This window comes from Uranotaenia lowii, chromosome 3 (genome assembly GCF_029784155.1).
Source record: "Uranotaenia lowii strain MFRU-FL chromosome 3, ASM2978415v1, whole genome shotgun sequence".
NCBI classification, from domain to species: domain Eukaryota; kingdom Metazoa; phylum Arthropoda; class Insecta; order Diptera; family Culicidae; genus Uranotaenia; species Uranotaenia lowii.
The window spans coordinates 23,038,361-23,058,935 of record NC_073693.1 but is presented as its reverse complement, the minus strand read 5'-3'; the positions used below and the strand labels follow the sequence as shown (position 1 = coordinate 23,058,935).

General features: G+C 33.0%; 2 protein-coding genes across 5 annotated transcripts in view; one reads left to right on the top strand and one right to left on the bottom strand.

The window, feature by feature from the left end:
* Positions 1 to 20,575, bottom strand: part of LOC129755150 (ras-interacting protein RIP3) — a 430,486-nt gene that overhangs the window by 202,475 nt on the left and 207,436 nt on the right. The gene's annotated exons all lie outside the window — the stretch shown is intronic.
* Positions 1,636 to 20,575, top strand: part of LOC129755152 (uncharacterized) — a 30,802-nt gene continuing 11,862 nt past the window's right edge. The window contains exons 1-3 of the mRNA XM_055751507.1: positions 1,636 to 2,026; positions 2,102 to 2,193; positions 2,256 to 2,400. Of these exons, the coding sequence (XP_055607482.1) occupies positions 1,906 to 2,026; positions 2,102 to 2,193; positions 2,256 to 2,400 (358 nt within the window). The 5' untranslated portion in view covers positions 1,636 to 1,905. The remainder of the gene's footprint in view (positions 2,027 to 2,101; positions 2,194 to 2,255; positions 2,401 to 20,575) is intronic.

The window sequence follows — 20,575 nt, the reverse complement described above, 5'->3', positions numbered from 1 at the left end:
AAATTGTCAAAATTGTCAAAATTGTCAAAATTGTCAAAATTGTCAAAATTGTCAAAATTGTCAAAATGGTCAAAATTGTCAAAATTGTCAAAATTGTCAAAATTGTCAAAATTGTCAAAATGGTCAAAATTGTCAAAATTGTCAAAATTGTCAAAATTGTCAAAATTGTCAAAATTGTCAAAATTGTCAAAATTGTCAAAATTGTCAAAATTGTCAAAATTGTCAAAATTGTCAAAATTGTCAAAATTGTCAAAATTGTCAAAATTGTCAAAATTGTCAAAATTGTCAAAATTGTCAAAATTGTCAAAATTGTCAAAATTGTCAAAATTGTCAAAATTGTCAAAATTGTCAAAATTGTCAAAATTGTCAAAATTATCAAAATTGTGAAAATTGTCAAAGTTTTCAAAATTGTCAAAATTGTCAAAATTGTCAAAATTGTCAAAATTGTCAAAATTGTCAAAATTGTCAAAATTGTCAAAATTGTCAAAATTGTCAAAATTGTCAAAATTGTCAAAATTGTCAAAATTGTCAAAATTGTCAAAATTGTCAAAATTGTCAAAATTGTCAAAATTGTCAAAATTGTCAAAATTGTCAAAATTGTCAAAATTGTCAAAATTGTCAAAATTGTCAAAATTGTCAAAATTGTCAAAATTGTCAAAATTTTCAAAATTTTCAAAATTGTCAAAATTGTCAAAATTGTTAAAATTGTCAAAATTGTCAAAATTGTCAAAATTGTCAAAATTGTCAAAATTGTCAAAATTTTCAAAATTGTCAATTTTTTTTAATAAATTTTGTAATTTCCTAAACCGGTAAAATTTTTAATTTGACACGTATCATTATTTTCCATAATGCATCAAATCTTATGAATGTTGCGTTGTGTCGTGTAGCATGCTGCATGCTGCAGAGTTCGGTCACGAGAGTGCTACATAAAAATAGTGAGACCAAGGCGGGTAAAGCTAGGTGTGTTCTTATACCAATGCACGGAATCGTCCATCTTGTGACAGGCAATCGTAATCGTAGGCATGGTAGGCGAACAATTCGCTGTCAAAAAGCGCACCGTCTCCACCCCCCCACCAATGAGAAACTTTTGGTACCCCTTGCCTACTTTTCCTCAGTATGCACCCACCCTACTGGAGGCACTCTGAGTGAGACTCCATTTATATGTTGCACCTGCCCTCGCAAAAATGGCGACTTCGTTATAATGTAGCATAGGAATGCTACAGCGACATAGCAAACATAGCTATGCTGCATCGGATTTTACGCTCATCTCTCTCGCTCTGTGTTTTCGTTTACTATTCCTTGCGGAGTCTTGGCTGCCATCGATATGATGATTCCCCCAGATGGTGTTCGTACAAGGCGAAGTAGTTTGTCAACAAAATGTAGGTCCAACTTTTGGGGTAAAATATAATAAATTTAAAATTCCAAAAATGTTCGAAAAATGAAAGATTTGTAAATTTAGATTATCCCTATTACGCGTAGAACGCATGCTTCTCGACAGTCGACAGGCGTTTGTCAAACCTTTTTCGACCGTGTATCGGCTTCGGTAGTAAACTACGGTTTTCTCGGTTTTCTCTCACAGACAGAAAACAACAGAGAGGGAGGAAGAAATTCCGTCTGCATTCTCTCAGCTCAGCCAACTCAATCCGTCCCGTTCGGGATTGGGGGTTTTTGAATTCGGCCCAAATTAGAGAGCGGTAAACATTAACCCACAACTAACCCATCCGTATGGAGCTATCTTTGTAGCAATCGAATCGGACTATGCAGGACTGTGAAGCAATCAATAGTGATTTTACCAGTTTGATGGAGTGATTCTTGTCAGAAAAAGTGTTGTTTAGTGCAAATGTAATCAAACAGAAATCAACACAGTGAGAAAAGTCACCCACCAGGAAGGAACTCAACCGCAGCATGGATAAATTCCTTCGACTTTTCATCAAATTTCACGGATACTGTATTGCCACCGCCAGTATTGTTATCACCATTCTGGTAACATCGATTTTCCATGAAGCCGGGCATGATTGGACAGAACGTGAGTATATCATAGACCAAGAGTAAAAACCAGTTATTGGAAATTTGAATAATTATTCTATCTCACATTCGACAGTTTACAATCTCCGATACACGGGTGTATCGTTCATTATTTTCGGAATCGCTTGGACAGCGGTAGCCAGTATGCTCCTCATAGGAGTCTACCGGGTAAGTTCTGTCAAATTGCTTCCAGTGAAAAATGTTCTAGAAATCTACCTTCCTTTTCCTAGGAACACAAACCATGGATCTACCCGTTCCTGGGGATGTTTTCGCTGGAGCTGTTACTGGTCATCTGTCGAGACCTCTACCTGATAGTGGACGATTTTGCCTGGTACAAAACGGCATTTTTCGGCTTCGGGATGCCGCTGATGTTGTGTAAGTTGAGTTTTGAGTTCTTGAGTATATTGAGAAGTTGAAATTATTTTCTCTTTCTTCAAAATTCGGTTTGACAAGTTCCGATCAAAATTGAGTCAAGTTAATCACATCATGGGTTAGTTAGTGTAACCAACTAGTCAACTAGTTCGGGTTAAACCAATTTCACCGAAGTGTAAACAATGCAGATTACTTTCTTCTAAGAAGGTGTCAATATTTACAAAATCGCACATCCCCAGATGAATTAGTGGAAAGCTTTGCTTTTTGGCTTTCGCTCACGGTTGTTAGTTCAATCTGATTTTGTTCCGGTTTCGGAACATGAGATGGAGTGGTTCAATGTGCACAGATTTAAAAGGCTGTTGCTTGATGATCAACTTTAAAATTTAAAATTTTCGACACCATTGCGAAGACAGAATGGCTGAAAAAGCTCAGACTTGAAAAGTTCTCAAAATTTTCGGGCTTCAACTATCAATATCGAGATGTTATCCGGATCAGGAGGGAAAAACAAAATTATATCAAGATGAGATATTTTGATACTAATTTTTTTTTTTCTATCTAAATGAGTTATAATTCAGTACTCGCAGGATGTTAAAATATCTCAAATTATATCAAAAAATCTATACGATCATAGCTAAATTATATAAGTTTTTGATATGCTCCTATCAAGATTATTTCTGGTTCAGATAGCATAGTATGATATTAGGCAGAACAAGTCCTATCAAAATTATAACTTATCAAGATATGAATGCTTCGAGAAAAATTTCTAGTGGAATGTCAGTAACTCACACTATTTGCTAAATCCGTACTCAATTTTTGGTATCCCAAAAATTTGATTCAATTTTATGAATCTGCTGAGCGAAACTCATTAAAGTACGGTTTGGGCCGTTGACTTCGATGTCCATGTTTCATGGAAAGTTATATGCATATCAAAATAAGATGCGGTTATAATATATTGTAACAATTTGAAACAAATTCTTTATCGTTGAAAGTGAGTTCGATACAGTCAAAAAATGCCAATCAAAATAAGATATAACCAAGATTCTAGAAACTAAGAGTCGAAAATTATGAGAACAATATTCTAACTGAAAAGGATACAAATATCTCGTTGAGATATGTTTAAGTTCTTATTTTGATATGCTCTCCTGATTGAGATAGGAGCGCAAATTTGAAAAGTTGGTTCAAAGTTTGTATTTATAACGTTCCGCCTACAGCAAATAAGACAGATGAGCTGAAAAACTGTCAGTAAGAAAAACTCTGTCTTTTTCTGGAAAAAAACGACAAAGACAAGCCATTGATTTCAATTAAGTCAAACTACAGCTATAACAGCATTAATCGAACAGGTTTCGATTAGTGAATTCAATTCTTTTCTATGTTGATTATTTAAAGGGGGTTTACCCAGCTTAATATTCTAGAAACTTTCAACATATTTTAACATTTTCGACAATTTTGTCAATTTTGACAATTTTGATAATTTTGACAATTTTGACAATTTGACAATTTTGACAATTTTGATAATTTTGACAATTTTAACTATTCTGACAATTTTGAAAATTTTGACAATTTTGACAATTTTGACAATTTTTATTACTTTGATTATTTTGAAAATTTTGACAATTTTGACAAATTTTGATCATTTTGACAATTTTGATCATTTTTAAAATTTTGACAATTTTGACAATTTTGACAATTTTGACAATTTTGACAATTTTGACAATTTTGACTATTTTGACAATTTTGACAATTTTGACAATTTTGACAATTTGGCAATTTTGACAATTTTGACAATTTTGACAATTTTTATTACTTTGATAATTTTGATAATTTTGACAATTTTGACAATTTTGACAAATTTTGATCATTTTGACAATTTTGATCATTTTGACAATTTTGACAATGTTGACAATTTTGACAATTTTGACAATTTTGACAATTTTGACAATTTTGACAATTTTGACAATTTTGACAATTTTGACAATTTGGCAATTTTGACAATTTTGACAATTTTGACAAATTTGACATTTTTGACAATTTTGACAATTTTGACAATTTTGACAATTTTGACAATTTTGACAATTTTGACAATTTTGACAATTTTGACAATTTTCACAATTTTGACACTTTTGGCAATTTTGTCAATTTTGGCAATTTTGACAATTTTGACAATTTTGACAATTTTGCCAATTTTGACAATTTTGACAATTTTGATAATTTTGACAATTTTAACTATTCTGACAATTTTGACAATTTTGACAATTTTGACAATTTTGACAATTTTGACAATTTTGACAATTTTGACAATTTTGACAATTTTGACAATTTTGACAATTTTGACAATTTTGACAATTTTGACAATTTTTATTACTTTGATAATTTTGAAAATTTTGCCAATTTTGACAAATTTTGATAATTTTGACAATTTTGATCATTTTGAAAATTTTAACAATTTTGTCAATTTTGACAATTTTGACAATTTTGACAATTTTGACAATTTTGACAATTTTGACAATTTTGACAATTTTGACAATTTGGCAATTTTGACAATTTTGACAATTTAACAATTTTTATTACTTTGATAATTTTGACAATTTTGACAATTTTGACAAATTTTGATCATTTTGACAATTTTGATCATTTTGAAAATTTTGACAATGTTGACAATTTTGACAATTTTGACAATTTTGACAATTTTGACAATTTTGACAATTTTGACAATTTTGACAATTTTGACAATTTTGGCAATTTGGCAATTTTGACAATTTTGACAATTTTGACAAATTTGACATTTTTGACAATTTTGACAATTTTGACAATTTTGACAATTTTGACAATTTTGACAATTTTCACAATTTTGACACTTTTGGCAATTTTGTCAATTTTGGCAATTTTGACAATTTTGACAATTTTGACAATTTTGACAATTTTGACAATTTTGACAATTTTGACAATTTTGTCAATTTCGACAATTTTGACAATTTAGATAATTTTGACAATTTTGGCAATTTGAAAAATTTTGAAAATTTTGACAATGTTGACAAATTTTGATAATTTTGAAAATTTTGACAATTTTGACAATTTTGACAATTTTGACAATTTTGACAATTTTGACAATTTTGACAATTTTGACAATTTTGATAATGTTGACAATTTTTACAATTTTCAACGATTTTGACAATTTTTACAATTTTGACAATTTTGACAATTTTGACAATTTTGACAATTTTGACAATTTTGACAATTTTGACAATTTCGACCATTTTGACAATTTTGACAATTTTGACAATTTTGACAATTTTGACAATTTTGTCAATTTTGACAATTTTGACAATTTTGACAATTTTGACAATTTTGACAATTTTGACAATTTTGACAATTTTGACAATTTTGACAATTTTGACAATTTAGATAATTTTGACAATTTTGGCAATTTGAAAAATTTTGACAATGTTGACAAATTTTGATCATTTTGAGAATTTTGACAATTTTGACAATTTTGACAATTTTGACAATTTTGACAATTTTGACAATTTTGACAATTTTGACAATTTTGACAATTTTGACAATTTTGACAATTTTGACAATTTTGACAATTTTGACAATTTTGACAATTTTGACAATTTTGACAATTTTGACAATTTTGACAATTTTGACAATTTTGACAATTTTGACAATTTTGACAATTTTGACACTTTTGGCAATTTTGACAATTTTGGCAATTTTTACAATTTCCTCAATTTTTACAATTTTGACAATTTCTACAATTTTCACAATTTTGACAATTTTGACAATTTCTACAGTTTCTAAAATTTCTACAATTTTGACAATTTAAATAATTTTAAAAAAAATTGAGGATTTGAAGGTAAAACGGCCATTACTCCATTTGCCGATGCGTGCGGTAACTCAATCAGCCTTCATTAAATTCCTCGAAAAAAACCACTCAAGATAAGTCTTAATGCATTCAAAATGTTAAGGTCCGAGCATACTTTTTTCTCAATTAATTGAAAAATTTAGAGGAATTGAGGGCAAAAAAAGCCATAATTCCATTTTACGATGTGTACGGTGTCTCAAACAGCCTTCATTCCTAGAAACAAAAAAAAAATAGGTGAGTCACATTTGCTTGAAAATGTTCAAGTCTGAACATGGTTTTTCTGAACTATTTGAAAAATGTAGGGCAATCGAGTTTAAAATAGAAATAACTCCATTTTCCGATGTGTGCGGTATCTCAAACAGCCTTCAATCGACTCCTCGAAAAAAATCACACAAGATAGGTCTCATTTGATTCAAATTTTTCAAGTACGAACTTACTTTTTCACAATTAATTGAAAAATGTAGGGGAATTGGGGGTAAAATCAGCCATAACTGCATTTTCCGAAGCATGTGGTAGCTCAAACAGCCTTCATTCGATTCCTGGAAAAAATTCTCAAAAGATAAAAATTTTTCAGTCCAATTCAGTGATTTTCTTAATTGTTTACAAAGTATAGGTAAATTAGGGTTCAAAAAGACACTATTGCTCCGTTTTTAAGCTCGTGAGGCATCAAAAACTATGTCCAATCGGTTTTTCGGAAATTTTCACCTAAGAAAAGTATATTTTCATAGATTTGCTTCATGTAGGAGGGAAGATATTGAATTTTTTCGCGGTTTACACACTTCTGTATCCAATGTGCAATGGTTTAAAAATTTTGAAATTGATTTATTATTTATCTACAATTTTGAGAAAAAAAATCAATATAGAATTTTTTTAATGTTGCTAGTTTTAGTATTTTTAGGCAATTTAACTTATTTTGTTATACAACAACTTCGGACAAATTCAAAATTTTGAATATTACAACAATTTGATATTTTATCAAAAATTTAAGCAAATAGAACTCTTTAAAAAAATTTAAAATCTTAAAATCAAAACAGTGTTGACAATTTTGGCCTCTTTGACAACGTAATTTTTATCATTTCTTCAATCTTTTTTTTCTGTTTTATACAATCTACACACTACCGATATGAAATTCGAAAACTTTAAAGTAATTGACAGAATGGAAAGCGTTTTTTTTAAATTTCCATAATTCATAGAATCTTTCCAAAAAAGTGTCAGAAATTGACCGATCAAAATTTTTCATTCCAAATAATTTTCAATAGTTTTGAAATTTTGGGAGAACTTCAGAAATTCTGAAGGCCAAGTTGAAACTTTTTGTTAATAGTTTTTTTTAAATCACGAATATTAAAAATTTAGTTTTGTTTTCAATTGTGGAAACGATGATGCTTTTTGCCAGAAAAACAACCCTTTAAGAATGGAGAAATTATTTTCTATTGTCATGGATCTCGAAATTTCCAAATTTAAGTCAAAAATAAAAAGTTTTGACAAGTTTAACCGATTGTTTAAGAGTTTTGGCGGAATTGACCAAACGAATAATTTCAGGGTAGCGAACCGACAATACCGGGAAAAACTTAGGAGTTTCATCGCGTTACCGGGAAACCGGGAAAAATCGGGAGTTTTGGCACATCACCGGGAAAATTGTCATGTTTGTAAAATTTTTCACGGAATGATTCCATGATTCTTTTTATTTTTCCTAAAAATTACTTTAAACAGTTAGAAATGATGTGTATATCAAGATTTTTTTTGAATAAAATACGATTTTTCAATTTTTCCATTCTTAGTGTAGGAGTAGTTTTCGGTAGTTTCGCATATAGATATGCTTCAAAAAATATATTTTCGTGAATAAGTCAACAAAAAATGTTTTTATCGCTTTTTTAAAACCTTTTATGTTATCTAGTTTCCTTTTTTTCGTCATCAAATGATTCAGTGTTCGATATATAGATTAAGAATTCCACAATTGTTTTCGCACATAGCCGGGCCGGTCAATTCCGGTCAAATCTTTTGAAAAATATGTCAAAAATGGGGAATTGATTTAAAATTTTCTACTGCAGAAACCGGGCAAAATCTGGAAAATTCGGGAGGCAAATTTCAGACAATAATTCAAAAAAGGTGAAGGGTGCAAAAAAAGATTTGATTTTTTTTGTCGAAACACATCAGCAGTCTTCAATTTTTATTAAAGGTATCCGAAAGAAAAAAAATGGTTTATTTTGTTAAAACAAACGTTTACAAAACCGTTTTTCGACGAAACGTTTAAAACCAGATTTGTTAATTTTGATAAATTTTTCAAATTTTATGAATAAATCCGGGCAGTTTTTTCACAATATTCCGGGCATACGGGTCGAACTGAACTTGTCTCTAAAATTTCTTTTCAATCTGAAATGCTTTATTTAGATGATTCTCAAACTATTTTATAAAGCTAATATTTTGGCAGCGTAAGACGTTTTTAAGCAGCTGTCTTTTTGCTAGGAAAAGACATTGTGTTTCAATGTTGTTGTCGTTGCTGTTGTTGTTGTGTTTTTTCGTTGAACCCAGTATTTTATTTTTCATTCTTCCTATGTTAAACTTTTGCTTAAAGTTACCTGATCTGGAAAATATGTTTTATGTAAAAAAATATTTCGAAATCGAAGGTAGAGCGATAACAAAATAATATCTTTCTTAAAACGATTGAAGTTCAGCCTAGTCCTTTTCACGGTTTTCTATATTTTCACCAATCCTCAGTTCAATCTAGGACATTACCAAAATTGTTTATTGAAATAAAAAAAATAAAACAAGGTTTGGATTTGTACAAATAAATATAACTGCACTTATAAAATAACTATATAAATATATGAATAATAAAACAATCTGATAACTTTAAGTTTTGTGAGACAAATTCCCCTTTTCAAGTTGATAAGATGATTTGATATATTTCGAGATATTTTCTACAGTTTTCTCTAAGATCTGTACAAATTGTTTTACAACTCTGTACAAATTTTAGAAAAACTGAAATGCTTAAAAGAACCGCAAAACCATTAAAATTACAAGATCAAGCTAACCGAACTTAATTAGCAAAATTATTGAAATTTGGGAACAAAACAATGAACAGATGCCAATTTCGTTGGGTTCGTCCCGAAATTTTGTGAAAACCTATCAAACTACGTATTATGAGACATCCAAGAATTTGTTTTCCCTGATTACATACCGGTTAATCAGTTTTAGGAAAGAATTGTTAGAAATTTTAGGGGTTTACATTGAATTTTATTATTCACTATGATTTTATATTAAAACACCAGTATAGTTAAACAGCAGAAATAAAAAAAATCAATCGGGGAAAAACTTCAAAACGACAAATCTCTAGAAACACTGTAAATTTTGTTAGACTTTGGTCAGAACGCACCTAAGTTGAAACTATTTATGTTAATCTATTGAATTTCAATAATCTTGATATTTTTGAAAACTTCAAAAACTATCATAATTTTACAGAATTTTATCAACTTGAAAATTTGTCACCCTTAACCAATTGAAACTTTTTTCATAAATCTTTTTTTTTAATTTCAGTTATTGTCCCGTACGTGATACTTAGTTTGTTGGCGTTGATTCGGCTCTTCGACGTAGATCCCATAATCCGGGAAAGTGACAGTTTTGTCCGGTTTGATCGCAATGCCAGCACTGCTACCAATCTGGACGATATCTCTGTAGTTGGATAGTCCAATAATTTATTTTATTTTTAATTTGATAACTGTAAATATGATCTAAAAAATTAAATGGTGCCATATCATTTAAAAAGGAAAGAGTGCTATTCATAGAACTATTTTGGATATTTCTTTAAGATTCTTTAGAGGGATGAATGACCCCATACCCGTTAAAATCCCAATAATCAAATAAAAAAAAAATTAAGATTCTTTGTTGAATTAAAAATTGTTTAACGATTTCACTGTTTCACTGTTTCAACAAAAAAACATCGGTAGCGTAGTCTGTCTTCAGTAACTTTTTTATTCATTAACTCCTATATCGAGCTGCTGACACCAGAGAGGTCACCGAACCTCTAACTATCAACTAGGAAATGGCAGCAAAACGCAGCACAGAAATTAAGACTGTGACCGAATAATTGTTTTTAATAAAGCAAGAAAAAAAGTTACCAATTGATTACATTATATGTGTTCAGTTATTTTTAGATGACCATAACAACAGATTAGTGTGAAGAACTGTGAAACGATCAATGAGCGATTCCGATTAATCCTACTATCAGTCTCAATTTCAAAACGTTTTGTAATTGTAGTTTTTGTTATTTTAATAATTCTGTACTTGTTAAATTTTCGAAAAGTGATGATTGAATCTAAATTCGCGTAAAGGCATTCTTGACAGTCAACGACCTCAACTTTAAAGATCCAACCTGATCCGGTGCATATTAAAAACGGAAAGTTCAATCTTTAACTGCTATTTAATTTTCAAATAAAAACAATTTGCATGTTAATGGTACAATTGTAGCCGATAATATTGGGTAAATGAACGTTGTTTTGCAAACGATAACAGTTGCAGAAAACCACCCTCGAGGAACAAAATTGAAGATGACTCGGCACATTATAGGTGCACCCATAGAAGAGGTTGCAAAAATCCAATGCCTATTTAGCATATCTCTGTGCCGATAATGCGCTGAAATGTGCACTGTGCCGAAGATGATATGTTTGAAAAACCGTAACTGGCATAAGGACTCGGCACCCAACTAAAATGATGCATGACCACTACATTCAAGCAAAACAAGAAAAACATTTTATGGGATTTCCTCCCTATTGGATAATTCATCCCAGAAACAAGAAAATAAAAATATAAACCACAGCGCCCGTAGGGAGAATCGAACTCAAATCACTAACTAAATGGACTTCCAGACCGACATTTTAACCAGTGTACTATTTGAGCTTCATGCAGGTAGAGGGATATTTGTCATAGGCATTCTGCCACCGATCAATCACAAAAGAAACGCACGACAGTGGCTTCCCGGTGTTTGGCCTCCTTTCAAGGTATTCATTTGTCTTGCGATGGAAACGGGAAAGGGAACGGGAGTGAAGGAAACGGGAAACCCATTGAATGAGAACTGTGCTTTGCTTACTGCCTGCTATTACATACACACGCTACATATACACAGCTGCTAAAGCCGGGCAGCTTTGCCGGTGCTTGTTTGCCGGTGAATTGAAGGAATATATTCTTGTTGCTTTTGCTACATACACACGCACAGCTTAGCCGTGGTTGTTTGCCGGCGAATTGAATTGAAGGAATGTTTTTTTTGTTGTTGCTTTTACTGCATACACACGCACAGCTCGGCCGTGGTTGTTTGCTGGTGGATTGAAGGGATTGAATTAGAAGGATGTTTTTGTTGTTGCTTTTGCTACATTCACAAGCACAGTGCTCGGTTCGCTGGCTGCCTGGTGTTGGCCGGTATTTATTTCCATCCTTCTTCGTCTTGTGGTGCGATAGGGAGGGACGTGAAAGCGTTTTTATTTTGTTTCTTTCAGACATACGCAATTCGGTTAACTTGGGAGATTAATGCCGGTGGGAGCAAATCGAATCAGCACCGATCGCGTTATCTTCTTGTACCAATGATGCTATGTAATTGACTACACGCCATTGGCACAGAGGCTGAATTTTGGGTGTGGGTTGAAAATAAAATTGGTACCCCAAAAAAAATCAAACATCATAAAGGATTTGCTCAATGTAGGTCTCTTCTCGATGACACTCCGTTCCAGTCTCTTGGTTTTGCTCGATTACGTTTATGATGATGACTGATTCTTTTCTTGGATCCGATGAGAAAACCGGAGACGCAAAAAAAAGATACCGATATCCGGCTCAGTAGCAAAAATATTAACGTAGGTTCGAAGGAGGTTTCGGTAAAAGAAAAACGCTGATTAGGTCGAACGAATTGTTTGTGAAATATGAAAAACAAATTTATGAGGTCGGCACTTGTGCAGAAGTGAAGAATAAACATTGCAATCAAGTTCAGTTTTTCATCTTGAGATAAAACCCTTAATTTTTCTTCATTTTTTTTAGAATTGATACGCTGTATTATCATTACTGGAGAAGATTAGGCAAATTCCAGTGGAGGAAAAAAAATTTCAAATTAAGGCCTGTTCTCAAAACTCATGCACCTTTTTATCTTGTCAATAATTTTTGAATGCGTAGATGGATTTGACAAAATTTTCAGCAAAGTTAGCAAGTGATGTATTGTTTACATGTTCAAAATTTTTCAAGATAGCTTAGACAAATTTTGTGCTTTACTAGCCCCATCTTTCTTACTTACAGTGGATTTTGAAGATTTTCCTATAAAGAAGCATTTCAGAATTTTGAACAATGTACGGTACACGTTTCTTGCTTACGATTCTGTCATCATATAGGGTGTCCATTATGACTAAGAACGATTTTGATGCAGCCCTTCTCATTCCGGATGACGTTTAAACAGCTAATTTCTGCTGTGTGTTGTTGTTTACAGTTCAACTTAAAACTTGATGTATCGTGAGCTCCTATTTACATAATTTTCGTTGAAATGAGAAGCGTTTCCTCAGAAAAGCGCAAAAATATCGTGTACAAATAGTGTACCATCCCCAATATTTTGTTGAGGCAGTCAGCGAAAATGAAAGAAGTAAGCATTGGGCCAGTCCGGAATATGATTCCGAAATACAGAGAGTAAAGCGGGCCACAGACTACACAATATTTGTACAAATGCGATGAAATTCGATGAAATTTTGTCACTGTGAGCACGATTTGCATGGTGTATGGCACTGCTTGAATGAGCGCCCAAACGGTTGGAGTAAAATCGGTCGGGATCGAAATATTTTGTACAAAACATTCTCCCAGCCGGGGTGGAGATGGTTATTTTTTGTTGCTGTCGTGTTTTCGCCAGCAATCATTTGTGTTCGCGTGAAATATGTTTGTATAGTGTGTGGGCGAGCATAGATCAAACAATCGACGCGGAATCATCGAATTTGTACAGGCCAATTTGTGTAGTCTATGGCCCACTTAACACGTTCGTCGCCACGTCACCCATATTCGGCAGACGGGTGTATTTCCTGGGGGGGCCCGTCACATCAAAAAGCAGGTGACGCTCTCTTACTTGAGTTTACCGCTCAGCAGCGTTGCCAGATTGAAAACCGCTCAAGTCCGTAGATTTTAGGAAAATCTAAAAATGTACTGATTTCGACAAAATAAAACTTGATGACCTTTTTTTTTTTTTTGGTCGTCGGGGAGAATTTTCGTTTCTCCGCAGAATCCCTTGAATTTTTTCGATAATCCGTAGAAAATCCGTAGGAAATGTTGAAAACCGGAGATTTCGAGCATCGATCCGTAGCTCCGTACAAATGCTGAAAATCCGTTGAACTACGGAGAAATCCGTAGATCTGGCAAGGCTGCCGCTCAGCTTCGCCACACGTTTCAAATATGGGAGTTCTCCCTCTTTGCTTTCTCTCTCTGAAAAATTGTTTGGGCCCGGCTAGCAAAACTACCAAAATGAGCGTGGCGACGAACGTGTTAAAGCAGTTTCGTGGTCAATGTAGAGTTATAATCCAATCGGTTTGCGAACTATCCCCAACCAAGGTTGCCGAAAAAAATTCTGTGTTTTTGAGAAAAATAATTCTGATTTTCTGTGATTTCACCCCAAAATACTGTGATGGATTTTTGTGATGCTATTTCCTTGAATTTCAAAGAAAATTCATAATAAATTGGGTCTTTTTCACATTTCAGATGGGCGAAATCAATTACCATTACCAATCTTATCATACTTTTCTAATTTAAAGTAAGAAATCTTAATTTTATATTGTCCCAAAAAATTACAATCTCGGAAACCCATTCAAAATTTTAAAATTCTGTGAAATCTGTGAAAGTTTAAAAATTCTGTGTACTGTGACACAGATTCTGTGATGAAAATTTGCTCAAAATTTTGTGAAATTACAGATTTTTCTGTGGTTTCGGCAACCTTGTCCCCAACATCCCTTAATCCATTGAAGCAAGAGAGAACCCGAGAGAGAAAACATCCGAGAGATGGACTCGTTTATCCAATCCCCGAGCGATGCGGATGACTCGATAGCACAGTCAGTGAATAACTAACCTTTGTAGAGATCGGGAGTAAAAAGAAAGTTGTTTCCAATCCGTGTGTTTATTTCATTCGAGTGTAAAGTGTCCCTTCCCCCAATTGGCAGATTCTACAGTCAAAAAAAAATCTAGGCTGAAACCGGGTCCGGTGGACAAAACTTCGGACTGGAAACTCATGCGTGCACACGCCGGTAAGAAGATAGCCCCAGTTCGGGATATGGTCAAAAGGTGGAATCTCCTCTGAGCATTGTCCATCGCGCCAAGCTAAGATTGGGTCTAGAGACATATAAAAACCAGAAGAATCCGAAGCTGAGTCGAAATCAAGCGGCTTCCTCGAAACCAAGGCCTCGTAAATTATATGAAGCGCTTGGGATCAGAGGGGTGCAAGTGCTTAAATAATAGTTTCGAGAAAACGCGCTTCAAAGTTGTGAAGTTGCTCGATTTATCATATATTTTTTGAATTCGAGGAATTTTAATTCAATCAAAAAAGTGTTCAAACAAATTATAAAAACCTGAGTTTTGCATTGGAACAAGAAGAATCGTTAGGTATATTTAACTCCAAATCGATGATTTTGGCACTAGCACCCCTCTGATTCTGAGAGCCTCATATGTATGATCAAATCCTGTGTGTAAAATCGCTGGGCGTTATTATCGACGCAAAACCTGTTTCAAGTTTGATTACAAAATGCCTCAGGGTTACGAGTATTACCCTGTTCGGGATGGCCAAAGTGTTGACATCAATTTTAATCGAAAAACTCGTTAAAAGGCAATGGTTCGGCAAGCCATATGTGAGCGTGGCATGTATTCCGAGCCATTCATAATCACTGATACAATGAATACAGCCGTTTACATCCGTGAGTGCCTGAACCGTGTCGCCTGCTGCCCATGATCCGCAAGCATGATCACCCAGTACTGTTCTAGGCTGATTTAGTATCAGTTCACTTCCTAAAGGACAGGATGGCCTGGCATGGATGGCCTATCAAATAAAATCCAGATAGTACCGAATGAGATGAATCCGCTAAATTGTCTTCAACCGAGACTGATGGAAACTTTTTGGGAAGTTTTGCCCTGCTATATCGAGAAAACATGTAAATCCTGCAGATTCTAGCGAGCTCTTCGCAAAAGACTGGAAAAAATAGACAAAATCATCCCAAATCAGTCTGTTCTGAAGCTAATAAGCAGTATTCGATCAAAAATACGATCACTGGCCTACAATTGACTGGAATCTAATTTTTTTAAGTTGAATTTTACTTTTTAAAGAACATAAAAAAAAAGATTTGTTCTTAAATTGTGTGCATACATTTAATTGTGACAGGGACAGGGACACTCTATATTCTTTTTATTGATCAGGCAAGACGGCTTTCTTACGCATTGTTGAAATGAATCTCTTTCATGTCCGTTGGACGAACCAGAAAAAATATTGACCTCCTTGGCAACTTCCCGAGTTAAAATGTTAGGAGTGGGCTTGAATGAACTTACTTTCCTTGCCTTCGATCAACATTTTTTAGCAATTCTAACACACCTTTGGGTTCTCAGGTTTATTTTAACGGTTTTACCACATGGATAATGGTAAAATCTTGGATTTCAATTTATTTCGGTATCGGTGGGAGTTTTCCACAACTAAGTAGGTACAATTAATTTTGGTTTCAATGATCTTCTTGTTTAGAAGCAATCTCAAAAAGCTCTTATCCGATTGTCTCCAAATGGTTCCCATGTAAACAATACATGTCTAGCTAACTTTGCTTAAAAATTCATGAAATTCCATTCTTAAAAAGTTAATCATGGTAGGGCTCAAGAAGAAGTTCTTGAAAAACGATTCACCGTTTAAGTCGCTTTTGCCGGATTAGGAAAAGTACAACAAAACATCAAACTTTCGCGGAGAACACTTCTTCAATGATTGAAGGCCTCCAGAATAAGTTCATTCAGCGAGATGCAATTGGAATTCCCAATTGGTGTTTTAGAAATCTCTGTAATGCCGTAGTTTTTATCAAATTTTAGAGACTATTGTCCATATCAAAATGGTGTGTTTTAGTAAAGTTTTTGAGGGGCCTCTTGTGAATAGGATAGTTGACTTCTTAAACCAGATTAGTACAAGCTGCAAAATGGGTTCAAATCAGGCTCGAGTACCCTTATTGCAATTTCGGAACTTGTTGACTTCATCATATCCAAAATAGAATCGAAAAACATTGTTGGGAATTGTTTTTTTATCCTAAAATAGCTTCCGACACCCTCAACCATGACATTCTTCTGTCCAAATTAAATAGTTATCTAGACGGGCGCAAGCAGTTTGTTCCTATTAAAAATACCAAAAGTAGTGAGTTAAGAAATATTGATAATGATTTATGTAATTTTCTCTTACAGAAGACACCACGCTTGTTTGCTGATGATACTACAATGTTTTACTCAGCGTGATTATTCAACAAATCGGAAATAAAATGGCTCGATTATTCAACAAATCAGAAATGACTCGAAACTTCATTTTTACTTACTATCTAAACACTTTAATTCAATCTTACTTTCGCTCAACTATATAAAAGACTTATTACATACTGTTTCGTTCGACGCGTAAAAAGATACAGCTGTGGATGGAACTGCTATTGAAAAAGTTCAAATATTTAGGGATCTACCTAGATGTTCTTTCAAAATTTAATTACGCCTTTTCACACTCCCACATAAACTACTCTTTTTTTTATTTGAGGGAGAGCCTCTTTGTCACAACTCCTAATGCTTCAAAAGCTTCAGAATAGTTGTTTGAAAAACATTTTCAACCCCATTACTGTTTCCTACACAACATCTTGAGTCTTTGCGATTGCATAACATTATTTACATTCTTTCAATAACAGAACTCTGCGACTTACACTCTAGTGCTAATATTCAAAACCTTCGTCACTCTGATAACTTGCAACGAAGTTGATCTACTACATCTTTAGAGCAAAAAAAAAATCGTTTATTATACCATCTAAATATAACAACCTATCTCCAGAAATAAAAATTATCAACAACAGCTCCAAGTTAAAAACCAAAGTGATACAGTTTTTGAAAGAAAAATTAAACCGTTAAAGCAGACATTTATCAGCCAGTATTTAATTACTTTTTCTACATTTGTAGCGTAAGTAATGTAAAACCTTAGTAAAAAATACATGATTTCAACTAAAAATGTTTCATTTTTTTTTTTAAACGGTAAGGTTGCATGATTTTTTAGATAAAAAAAGTCACTTTGTCTATATTTATTCTCAAACAAACTTTATTTTTTTGCTACAGCCCAAAAGACCCACCAAAATTTGCCCAGTGATAAGGTTAAAAAAAATTAAATCCGTTACATACGTTTTTCAGTCCAATTGAAGCTAATCAAGCTAGTTCAAGAATGTATATTAGGGTGGCCCTTATTAAAAAAAATAAAAACACTTATGATCATTTCTATGCATTGAACTATCTAGATCTACGGCTAAGATACTAAACTATTTCTCAATTTTGACGTCTTTCCATTTAATAACAACTCGATAAATGTTAACCCAATTTGGAGGAAAAGAAATAGAGCTAGTACACACTAATTCCATCAACATAATTTTTTTAATTTTATGATTTTCTGAATTTCAATTCTCTTAAACAAAAATATGAACCTTTCCCAAAAATTATAGAGCTGAGGTGACAAAATGCCTTACTAAAAAGTTCCGTCGTAGATTATCGCAAAAAAAATTAACTTTTTTATAATTTTATTCTGAGAGAAGACTAAATTCAAAATTTTACCAGAAGCTGATTAGAAATTTCGTTTTCTTAGCGTATGGCAACGATTTGGAAGTTTTTAAATAAAAATAAATTACTTGTACGAACACTTTTTGTTTTTTTTTTATGGCGGCCGTCAAAATTTACTTTGGACTTTGGACTTTTCAAACTCATCATACTTGAGCCAACTGATGCATATTAATTTTTGGAATTTCTAGTGACTGCCGTTAAAAAGCTAATCGCTAGTTAGTCTAGGGTAAGTGAGCCTCATTTTGGCATGGTCCTTTTCTTGGCATGCCAACATGTCTTTTCATGTTTTTCAGGTCCAAATTGAGCTGATAAAATTTGAATATATTTTCATTGCGAAGAGAATAATTTGTTTCAAATCTGTGCATACCGAATTTTTTGATTGTTTGTACTTTATTAAAAGGAGTTAATTTTTTTCGATCTGCATCCGAGGAAATTATGTTGGAAATCACCGTATGAAAATCAGATGAACTCACCTTTCTTGTGCAACTGTTAAATTCACATGCGCTTTCAAACGCGGACATTCATTTGAAAAAATTGCAATAAATACTCATGCTTACAGTTAAACTCGGCAAAAAATCAAAAAATACTAGAAAGACTAAAGACTGAATATTTATTTAGGTTTTAAATAAAAATTTAAAACTAATTTTGTTCCTTTTCTTGGCATGCAACCTCAATCGAAATACACCACCAGTGTTGGAAGCTGGAAAAAATACATGTTCATTAAAGAGGTATTTTTGGGCTGATGTTTTCCCTGAAACTTCATTTAAAACTACGCACAAATGTTTTCATACTAATTGGGTTGTATGATAAGACCGTTGCTATCAACTTAAGCTTCGAAATAAGTTGGAGAACATAAGAGATTCGACTAACTAAAAGTCATATCGAAGCATTTTAAATGCAAAAATCGCTATTTGGGAACCATGAATCGAAGGTACATTGGTATGCGTGCGAACAGCATTTGCATTGCAGTCTGCCGAGCAAAAGCCACGTGATCTCCTACAGAACACAGTGGTTCGAAATATTGAAAAAAAAAAGCTAAGTTAAATTAAGCATCTCACAAGACTTAAGATATTTTTCTTTTCTAAAATTTTTTAGATCGATGGCAATTTATGACTTTAGTATATAAAATACATAATTAATTGAGTTTTGGAATCGTTTTCTATTGCTTGGGAACCATATACCTACTCAGTTTTAATTTTTTGGAATTTTGTTCTAATTTTTTTCATAGAAACAGAAGTTGGAAGTTCAGGAAAATATCGTTTGCTTTCCAATTATTCCTTAAAATATTTTATGTGAGTCGAATTAAAAAAAACTGTTTTAGCAAGGTTTATATTCTTACATCTATTTGGCGTGTCAAACCACTGCGCAACGCCCTGGGCATTCGAGATGACTCTTGCTAGAAGCCAGGGGTGCCAGGTGGTTTCGTCAAAAATCAGGACAACGTGAAGCTAAAAATCAGGATTTTTCATGACACTTCTTGATTCAAGAAATAATAAGGATTTCTGCTTAGATTGCGTAAATAAAGGCGCAATTCAGGTGCTGTAAACGCCGTGATTTATGCAACAACAGTTTGCAGGCCTGCGTAGTTTATATTGAAAAACACCATTTAAATATCATCTGAACCGAAGATTATCATCTGTTGAATGGGTTAAGCTATTTTATTACCTATTTATTCGATTTTCTCATAGTTAAACTACAAATTCAATTGTATTTGAGAAGTTTTTATGATAATCAGAACAAATCAGGACATTTCAGGGACCAATTTTCAAAAATCAGGACAATTCAAGAGTTTTTGAAAAATCAGGACGGTCTCTCAAAAATCAGGACAAATCCTGATAAATCAGGACTCCTGGCACCTCTGGTTGGACGATCGTTATTTAAAAACTTATCGCACTCGCGGACATCGGCTCAGGAGACAACAAATTTGCCAACTGAGCTATATCACAAGCCCTCTTTGGAACTACTGTAATGTCAATATTATATGTAAAATTTTGTAGTTACAAATTGGATACAAATTGGCATCTAATGAAATAAAAATATAAATTGGTTATAAATGAGCATCTAATGAAATACATTGTAGTTGGATGTTACTTTTAAGAAATGGCGCTTAATTTTTTCTTATCATTCTCTTACTTTTTATAGATATTATTATTATTATTATTATTATTCTTGCTGTATTTTCGAACATTATAAAATGTCATAAAAATTAACTGCTGTTGAGTTTCGCTGAGAGAGGCGTGTTTAATACTAAGGAGTCGTGAGAGGACCAATTAGGGTCCGTTCGAATCTTACGTAACGCAATTTACGATAATTTTCCACAACCCCCACCCACCCCTACACATTCTTATCAGATTTTTTATTTTAAATCCACAAACCGTAACAACCTGAAAGGCATCCTTCACCCTAAACGCGTTACGTAATATTTGATTGGACCCATATCGATAAGCGTTTTTATTCCAGATACTGATGGCTTCAAACAAATTTTCAGCTCGTTGGTTAATCCTAAGG